The 10,464-nt window shown below is 45.1% G+C and overlaps 1 protein-coding gene across 1 annotated transcript in view; it reads left to right on the top strand.

Annotated features, from left to right (window-relative positions):
• Positions 1 to 10,050, top strand: part of LOC126379034 (E3 ubiquitin-protein ligase COP1-like) — a 31,226-nt gene extending 21,176 nt beyond the window's left edge. The window contains exons 13-15 of the mRNA XM_050027622.1: positions 7,467 to 7,549; positions 8,300 to 8,451; positions 8,833 to 10,050. Coding sequence (XP_049883579.1) covers positions 7,467 to 7,549; positions 8,300 to 8,451; positions 8,833 to 8,969 — 372 coding nt within the window. The 3' untranslated portion in view covers positions 8,970 to 10,050. The remainder of the gene's footprint in view (positions 1 to 7,466; positions 7,550 to 8,299; positions 8,452 to 8,832) is intronic.
• Positions 10,051 to 10,464: the final 414 nt, after the last annotated feature.

Consider the following 10,464-nt stretch of genomic DNA (forward strand, 5'->3'; position numbering starts at 1 on the left):
AGTACTTACTACCATACCCCAAGTACTTACTACCATACCCCAAGTACTTACTACCATACCCCAAGTATTTACTACCATACCCCAAGTACTTACTACCATACCCCAAGTACTTACTACCATACCCCAAGTACTTACTACCATACCCCAAGTACTTACTACCATACCCCAAGTACTTGGTACCATACCCCAAGTACTTGGTTCCAAACCCCAAGTACTTACTACCATACCCCAAGTACTTACTACCATACCCCAAGTACTTACTACCATACCCCAAGTACTTACTACCATACCCCAAGTACTTACTACCATACCCCAAGTACTTGGTACCAAACCCCAAGTACTTACTACCATACCCCAAGTACTTACTACCATACCCCAAGTACTTACTACCATACCCCAAGTACTTACTACCATACCCCAAGTACTTACTACCATACCCCAAGTACTTGGTACCATACCCCAAGTACTTACTACCATACCCCAAGTACTTACTACCATACCCCAAGTACTTACTACCATACCCCAAGTACTTACTACCATACCCCAAGTACTTACTACCATACCCCAAGTACTTACTACCATACCCCAAGTACTTACTACCATACCCCAAGTACTTACTACCATACCCCAAGTACTTGGTACCATACCCCAAGTACTTACTACCATACCCCAAGTACTTACTACCATACCCCAAGTACTTACTACCATACCCCAAGTACTTACTACCATACCCCAAGTACTTACTACCATACCCCAAGTACTTACTACCATACCCCAAGTACTTGGTACCATACCCCAAGTACTTGGTTCCAAACCCCAAGTACTTACTACCATACCCCAAGTACTTACTACCATACCCCAAGTACTTACTACCATACCCCAAGTACTTACTACCATACCCCAAGTACTTACTACCATACCCCAAGTACTTGGTACCAAACCCCAAGTACTTACTACCATACCCCAAGTACTTACTACCATACCCCAAGTACTTACTACCATACCCCAAGTACTTACTACCATACCCCAAGTACTTACTACCATACCCCAAGTACTTACTACCATACCCCAAGTACTTACTACCATACCCCAAGTACTTACTACCATACCCCAAGTACTTACTACCATACCCCAAGTAACTACTACCATACCCCATGTACTTACCACCATACCCCAAGTACTTACTACCATACCCCAAGTACTTACTACCATACCCCAAGTACTTACTACCATACCCCAAGTACTTACTACCATACCCCAAGTACTTACTACCATACCCCAAGTACTTACTACCATACCCCAAGTACTTACTACCATACCCCAAGTACTTACTACCATACCCCAAGTACTTACTACCATACCCCAAGTACTTACTACCATACCCCAAGTACTTACTACCATACCCCAAGTACTTACTACCATACCCCAAGTACTTACTACCATACCCCAAGTACTTACTACCATACCCCAAGTACTTGGTACCAAACCCCAAGTACTTACTACCATACCCCAAGTACTTACTACCATACCCCAAGTACTTGGTACCATACCCCAAGTACTTACTACCATACCCCAAGTACTTACTACCATACCCCAAGTACTTACTACCATACCCCAAGTACTTACTACCATACCCCAAGTACTTACTACCATACCCCAAGTACTTACTACCATACCCCAAGTACTTACTACCATACCCCAAGTACTTACTACCATACCCCAAGTATTTACTACCATACCCCAAGTACTTACTACCATACCCCAAGTACTTACTACCATACCCCAAGTACTTACTACCATACCCCAAGTACTTACTACCATACCCCAAGTACTTGGTACCATACCCCAAGTCAAGTACTTGGTTCCAAACCCCAAGTACTTACTACCATACCCCAAGTACTTACTACCATACCCCAAGTACTTACTACCATACCCCAAGTACTTACTACCATACCCCAAGTACTTACTACCATACCCCAAGTACTTGGTACCAAACCCCAAGTACTTACTACCATACCCCAAGTACTTACTACCATACCCCAAGTACTTACTACCATACCCCAAGTACTTACTACCATACCCCAAGTACTTACTACCATACCCCAAGTACTTTGTACCATACCCCAAGTACTTACTACCATACCCCAAGTACTTACTACCATACCCCAAGTACTTACTACCATACCCCAAGTACTTACTACCATACCCCAAGTACTTACTACCATACCCCAAGTACTTACTACCATACCCCAAGTACTTACTACCATACCCCAAGTACTTACTACCATACCCCAAGTACTTACTACCATACCCCAAGTACTTACTACCATACCCCAAGTACTTACTACCATACCCCAAGTACTTACTACCATACCCCAAGTACTTGGTACCATACCCCAAGTACTTACTACCATACCCCAAGTACTTACTACCATACCCCAAGTACTTACTACCATACCCCAAGTACTTACTACCATACCCCAAGTACTTACTACCATACCCCAAGTACTTACTACCATACCCCAAGTACTTGGTACCATACCCCAAGTACTTGGTTCCAAACCCCAAGTACTTACTACCATACCCCAAGTACTTACTACCATACCCCAAGTACTTACTACCATACCCCAAGTACTTACTACCATACCCCAAGTACTTACTACCATACCCCAAGTACTTGGTACCAAACCCCAAGTACTTACTACCATACCCCAAGTACTTACTACCATACCCCAAGTACTTACTACCATACCCCAAGTACTTACTACCATACCCCAAGTACTTACTACCATACCCCAAGTACTTACTACCATACCCCAAGTAACTACTACCATACCCCATGTACTTACCACCATACCCCAAGTACTTACTACCATACCCCAAGTACTTACTACCCCAAGTACTTACTACCATACCCCAAGTACTTGGTACCAAACCCCAAGTACTTACTACCATACCCCAAGTACTTACTACCATACCCCAAGTACTTACTACCATACCCCAAGTACTTACTACCATACCCCAAGTACTTACTACCATACCCCAAGTACTTACTACCATACCCCAAGTACTTACTACCATACCCCAAGTACTTACTACCATACCCCAAGTACTTACTACCATACCCCAAGTAAGTACTACCATACCCCATGTACTTACAACCATACCCCAAGTACTTACTACCATACCCCAAGTACTTACTACCATACCCCAAGTACTTACTACCATACCCCAAGTACTTACTACCATACCCCAAGTACTTACTACCATACCCCAAGTACTTACTACCATACCCCAAGTACTTACTACCATACCCCAAGTACTTACTACCATACCCCAAGTACTTACTACCATACCCCAAGTACTTACTACCATACCCCAAGTACTTACTACCATACCCCAAGTACTTACTACCATACCCCAAGTACTTACTACCATACCCCAAGTACTTGGTACCAAACCCCAAGTACTTACTACCATACCCCAAGTACTTACTACCATACCCCAAGTACTTGGTACCATACCCCAAGTACTTACTACCATACCCCAAGTACTTACTACCATACCCCAAGTACTTACTACCATACCCCAAGTACTTACTACCATACCCCAAGTACTTACTACCATACCCCAAGTACTTACTACCATACCCCAAGTACTTACTACCATACCCCAAGTACTTACTACCATACCCCAAGTATTTACTACCATACCCCAAGTACTTACTACCATACCCCAAGTACTTACTACCATACCCCAAGTACTTACTACCATACCCCAAGTACTTACTACCATACCCCAAGTACTTGGTACCATACCCCAAGTCAAGTACTTGGTTCCAAACCCCAAGTACTTACTACCATACCCCAAGTACTTACTACCATACCCCAAGTACTTACTACCATACCCCAAGTACTTACTACCATACCCCAAGTACTTACTACCATACCCCAAGTACTTGGTACCAAACCCCAAGTACTTACTACCATACCCCAAGTACTTACTACCATACCCCAAGTACTTACTACCATACCCCAAGTACTTACTACCATACCCCAAGTACTTACTACCATACCCCAAGTACTTTGTACCATACCCCAAGTACTTACTACCATACCCCAAGTACTTACTACCATACCCCAAGTACTTACTACCATACCCCAAGTACTTACTACCATACCCCAAGTACTTACTACCATACCCCAAGTACTTACTACCATACCCCAAGTACTTACTACCATACCCCAAGTACTTACTACCATACCCCAAGTACTTACTACCATACCCCAAGTACTTACTACCATACCCCAAGTACTTACTACCATACCCCAAGTACTTACTACCATACCCCAAGTACTTGGTACCATACCCCAAGTACTTACTACCATACCCCAAGTACTTACTACCATACCCCAAGTACTTACTACCATACCCCAAGTACTTACTACCATACCCCAAGTACTTACTACCATACCCCAAGTACTTACTACCATACCCCAAGTACTTGGTACCATACCCCAAGTACTTGGTTCCAAACCCCAAGTACTTACTACCATACCCCAAGTACTTACTACCATACCCCAAGTACTTACTACCATACCCCAAGTACTTACTACCATACCCCAAGTACTTACTACCATACCCCAAGTACTTGGTACCAAACCCCAAGTACTTACTACCATACCCCAAGTACTTACTACCATACCCCAAGTACTTACTACCATACCCCAAGTACTTACTACCATACCCCAAGTACTTACTACCATACCCCAAGTACTTACTACCATACCCCAAGTACTTACTACCATACCCCAAGTACTTACTACCATACCCCAAGTACTTACTACCATACCCCAAGTAACTACTACCATACCCCATGTACTTACCACCATACCCCAAGTACTTACTACCATACCCCAAGTACTTACTACCATACCCCAAGTACTTACTACCATACCCCAAGTACTTACTACCATACCCCAAGTACTTACTACCATACCCCAAGTACTTACTACCATACCCCAAGTACTTACTACCATACCCCAAGTACTTACTACCATACCCCAAGTACTTACTACCATACCCCAAGTACTTACTACCATACCCCAAGTACTTACTACCATACCACAAGTACTTACTACCATACCCCAAGTACTTACTACCATACCCCAAGTACTTACTACCATACCCCAAGTACTTACTACCATACCCCAAGTACTTACTACCATACCCCAAGTACTTGGTACCAAACCCCAAGTACTTACTACCATACCCCAAGTACTTGGTACCAAACCCCAAGTACTTACTACCATACCCCAAGTACTTACTACCATACCCCAAGTACTTACTACCATACCCCAAGTACTTGGTACCAAACCCCAAGTACTTACTACCATACCCCAAGTACTTACTACCATACCCCAAGTACTTGGTACCATACCCCAAGTACTTACTACCATACCCCAAGTACTTACTACCATACCCCAAGTACTTACTACCATACCCCAAGTACTTACTACCATACCCCAAGTACTTACTACCATACCCCAAGTACTTACTACCATACCCCAAGTACTTACTACCATACCCCAAGTACTTACTACCATACCCCAAGTATTTACTACCATACCCCAAGTACTTACTACCATACCCCAAGTACTTACTACCATACCCCAAGTACTTACTACCATACCCCAAGTACTTACTACCATACCCCAAGTACTTGGTACCATACCCCAAGTACTTGGTTCCAAACCCCAAGTACTTACTACCATACCCCAAGTACTTACTACCATACCCCAAGTACTTACTACCATACCCCAAGTACTTACTACCATACCCCAAGTACTTACTACCATACCCCAAGTACTTACTACCATACCCCAAGTACTTGGTACCAAACCCCAAGTACTTACTACCATACCCCAAGTACTTACTACCATACCCCAAGTACTTACTACCATACCCCAAGTACTTACTACCATACCCCAAGTACTTACTACCATACCCCAAGTACTTGGTACCATACCCCAAGTACTTACTACCATACCCCAAGTACTTACTACCATACCCCAAGTACTTACTACCATACCCCAAGTACTTACTACCATACCCCAAGTACTTACTACCATACCCCAAGTACTTACTACCATACCCCAAGTACTTACTACCATACCCCAAGTACTTACTACCATACCCCAAGTACTTACTACCATACCCCAAGTACTTACTACCATACCCCAAGTACTTACTACCATACCCCAAGTACTTACTACCATACCCCAAGTACTTACTACCATACCCCAAGTACTTGGTACCATACCCCAAGTACTTACTACCATACCCCAAGTACTTACTACCATACCCCAAGTACTTACTACCATACCCCAAGTACTTACTACCATACCCCAAGTACTTACTACCATACCCCAAGTACTTACTACCATACCCCAAGTACTTACTTCCATACCCCAAGTACTTACTACCATACCCCAAGTACTTACTACCATACCCCAAGTACTTACTACCATACCCCAAGTACTTACTACCATACCCCAAGTACTTACTACCATACCCCAAGTACTTACTACCATACCCCAAGTACTTACTACCATACCCCAAGTACTTACTACCATACCCCAAGTATTTACTACCATACCCCAAGTACTTACTACCATACCCCAAGTAACTACTACCATACCCCATGTACTTACCACCATACCCCAAGTACTTACTACCATACCCCAAGTACTTACTACCATACCCCAAGTACTTACTACCATACCCCAAGTGCTTGGTACCATACCCCAAGTACTTACTACCATACCCCAAGTACTTACTACCATACCCCAAGTACTTACTACCATACCCCAAGTACTTACTACCATACCCCAAGTACTTACTACCATACCCCAAGTACTTACTACCATACCCCAAGTACTTACTACCATACCCCAAGTACTTACTACCATACCCCAAGTACTTACTACCATACCCCAAGTACTTACTACCATACCCCAAGTACTTGGTACCATACCCCAAGTACTTACTACCATACACCAAGTACCAGGGCCCAGTGCGGATTGATGTGATGATTGATGTATGTGGACGCAGCCACTGACACATAATTATACAAATATGGATGTTTTTTTTTTTATAAGTCCGAAATAAACTTTTTATTATTATTATTATTAATTATCGATTTAAATCTACCCACATACCTAACAGTTATTAACGACTGCTAATGCAGCGGGGACCAACGGCTTAACGTGCCTTCCGAAGCACGAAGGAGCTCGAGATGAAATCTTTTTTTTTGTGGTCACCCATCCTGTGACCGGCCTTTGCGAAAGTTACTTAAGTTCAACAATCGCAGACCGAGTGCGTTTACCGCTGCGCCACCGAGCTCCTCGATAAATTAAATATCAAAAATAATTTAGCTGCAATAATTTTAATCTGTGTGTTACCAGTTCCTGGACGCGCGGTCGTTGGTGTCGGCTTCCACGGACTCGCACCTCAAGCTGTGGCGGGTGGACTCCTCCAGGTGCCTCAGGTAAAACCAGGACGTCATTGTTACCATCAGACCAACGGCCACCGTGGTCCAGTGGTCGAGCGTTGTGCTCACGATCCGGAGGTCCCGGGTTCGAATCCCAGTGGGGACATATCACAACAATCACTTTGTGAATCCTAGTTTGGTTGGGACATTAAATACTGACGGGGATGGTTCATAACGTGATTCTGAATTGATACATAACATAATACATAAACTGCCTCCCCTCAATCAACCGGAGGGGGTATGGAGCATACTCCACCACGCTGCTCCACTGCGGGTTGGTGGAGGTGTTTTTACGGCTAATAGCCGGGACCGACGGCTTAACGTGCCCTCCGAAGCACGGAATCATCTTACTTTTTCGGACAATGAGGTGATTCAAGCCTGAAAAGTCCTTACCAAACAAAGGACAGTCTCACAAAGTGATTTCGACAATGTCCCCATTGGGAATCGAACCCGGACCTCCAGATCGTGAGCCTAACGCTCTAACCACTAGACCACGGAGTCTGAATTGATATCAAGTGGAATTTCCAGTCGGAAAATTGATAAAATTTTGTGTTTTTTTTTTTCAATTGTTTTGAGTTCCATACTTTTGCGACGGAAAATCCCACTTGATATTAACTCAAATTAACTCTGAATCATCCCCCTCAGCATGCGTTATGATCTCACTAACACTCTGTAAACTTTTCATCTCTGCCTCCTTCGGGATTACACGCGGGATTCTACATATATATTATGTTATGTCGTTCTTAGATCGTTCACCGGTCACGCGAACGAGAAGAACTTCGTGGGCCTGGCGACGGACGGCAAGTACATCGCGTGCGGCTCGGAGAACAACGCGCTTTACGTGTACTACAGCGGGCTGTCGCGGCCGCTGCTCGCGTACCGCTTCGACGCCGTCAGGGGTGAGGCCGCGCTGCTTACGGGGGGGCTCTGCGGTCCAGTGGTTTGAGCGTTGGGCTCACGATCCGGAGGTCCCGGGTTCGAATCCCGATGGGGACGCACTTTGTAATCCCTAATTTGGTTATACAGGCTGATCCGAAAGTAAGATGAGCCTTCAGCGCTCCCCATTTGTCCGGCCAAGTATTTAATGCCATCTGCGGCAAACTTCGATAGCGCGTTCTAAGATTGCGTTATTAAATGGTGGCGCCATCTGTTGCATGTGGGCGGAACTAGCTGGTCCGCCACACAGTTATTTGGCTGCCTAATATGAGTTCCCAGATAGTAAATTCCATGCATGAATATCTTCTAAATAATGACTGACAACGTCGCGTGGTGTGGTGCAGGGTTCCTGGAGCGCGAGCGCCGCGACGACGAGCCGTCGGACTTCGTGTCGGCCGTGTGCTGGCGCCGCGCGCACGACCAGCAGGTGCTGCTGGCCGCCAACAGCCAGGGGACCATCAAGGTGCTGGAGCTGGTGTGAGCCGGGGGGCTCACACGCGGGGACTGATGAAGTGATGAACGATGTGATCGGTTATATGGAGAAGGGTGTAAAGTGCTGTGACTAGTTTGGAGGCAAGGGTGTGCTGTCGCCAAAGGATGTTTTCGTGTTACCGAAGGGAGCAGTACCCCGCTAGCCACAAACTGGGAGTATGACTAGGGATCAACGATCCCCTAATGTTATGTTGGAAGTTGTATATATACGTCGCGCTGTGCAAACTTCGATAGCGCGTTTCAGGACTGCATTATTGAACGGTGGCGCCATCTGTTGCACGTGGGCGGAACTAGCTCGTTAACTAGTTAGGTGCTGTCGACTGAACTACGTAGTATGCGTAGTGGAAGCTGTTCTGAACAGAGGATGTTGTGAAAGCAATGGCTGTTTGAACAACGGTGCAGCATGCTATAGTCTCATAACCGCACCACAGAGTAAGCTACGTTAAAGAAGGGAAAGCCCGCCCAGCACCGATACGTGCTTGGCGCTTGATTTGGAGCTGATTAAATGGTCGAATAATTCTTTGTAATTGATTCAAATACCCACCCAGACGACGCCCTGAGCCGAGGTTCGCGCCGAACTGAGCATCCTCGAGGGAGTTTTCTTAAATTTTGTACCGGGTGAAAGCCTCAGCGCTTCCTATTTGTCCGGCCAAGTAGTTAATTCCAACTGTAGCAGTTCTATTAGTGACGTCAAAAAAACAGTCTGTCGGTGGAAACCCTCGATATAATTGTCGTGCAGATCCTGCAGTGGGGCTTCAGTGCGGTCTCGGTAGACCAGACCATCAGTACTTTGTTGTGGATAAACAAATGTAGTTACTCGACATGATCTGATGCGATAACTCCTTGTATACAGGGTGTTAGTGACATCGTAACGAAAACTTTAAGGGGAAATTCAGACCATGATTCCGAGTTGATGTCAAGTGGAATTTTCCCGCAAAAGTATCATCATCATCATCAGCCGTACGATGCCCACTGCTGGGCATAGGCCTCCCCCAAAGATCTCCACGACGATCGGCAAAAGTATAGAATTGAAAATAATTCAAAAAACATAAAAAGAAGAAGCGTATCGCATCATCCTTCATTATGCACACTGCTAAGGACGGCAGAGACCGTCTTCTGTATTTCTGAATGCATATAACCCGGGTGTTTTCAAGGCCAGAGTGAACAGGCACCTTCTGGGCGAGCTCGCTCCATCTTAGGCCTCGTCAATGCCTTCAGGCAAGTCTGGGGCCAAGAGCACACCCAGCAAAGGTAAAAAAAAGTCATGAATTTTACGAAAAAAAAAAATAATAATAACAATATTGGTCGAGCAGGCGCCATAGTCCCCCATAGCTCCAGTATCCCGGTCCACTAACCCCCAACCCAATAGCCCAGTTCCCTTTGTTCCCATAATCTGCAATAGTCCTACACGAACCGGGGATTGTCTTTGGGTGCACTCCCATAGTGCATACAGGGATAATCGCCGGTTGGTGTCACACCACATT

This window comes from Pectinophora gossypiella, chromosome 27 (genome assembly GCF_024362695.1).
Source record: "Pectinophora gossypiella chromosome 27, ilPecGoss1.1, whole genome shotgun sequence".
Lineage (NCBI taxonomy): Eukaryota > Metazoa > Arthropoda > Insecta > Lepidoptera > Gelechiidae > Pectinophora > Pectinophora gossypiella.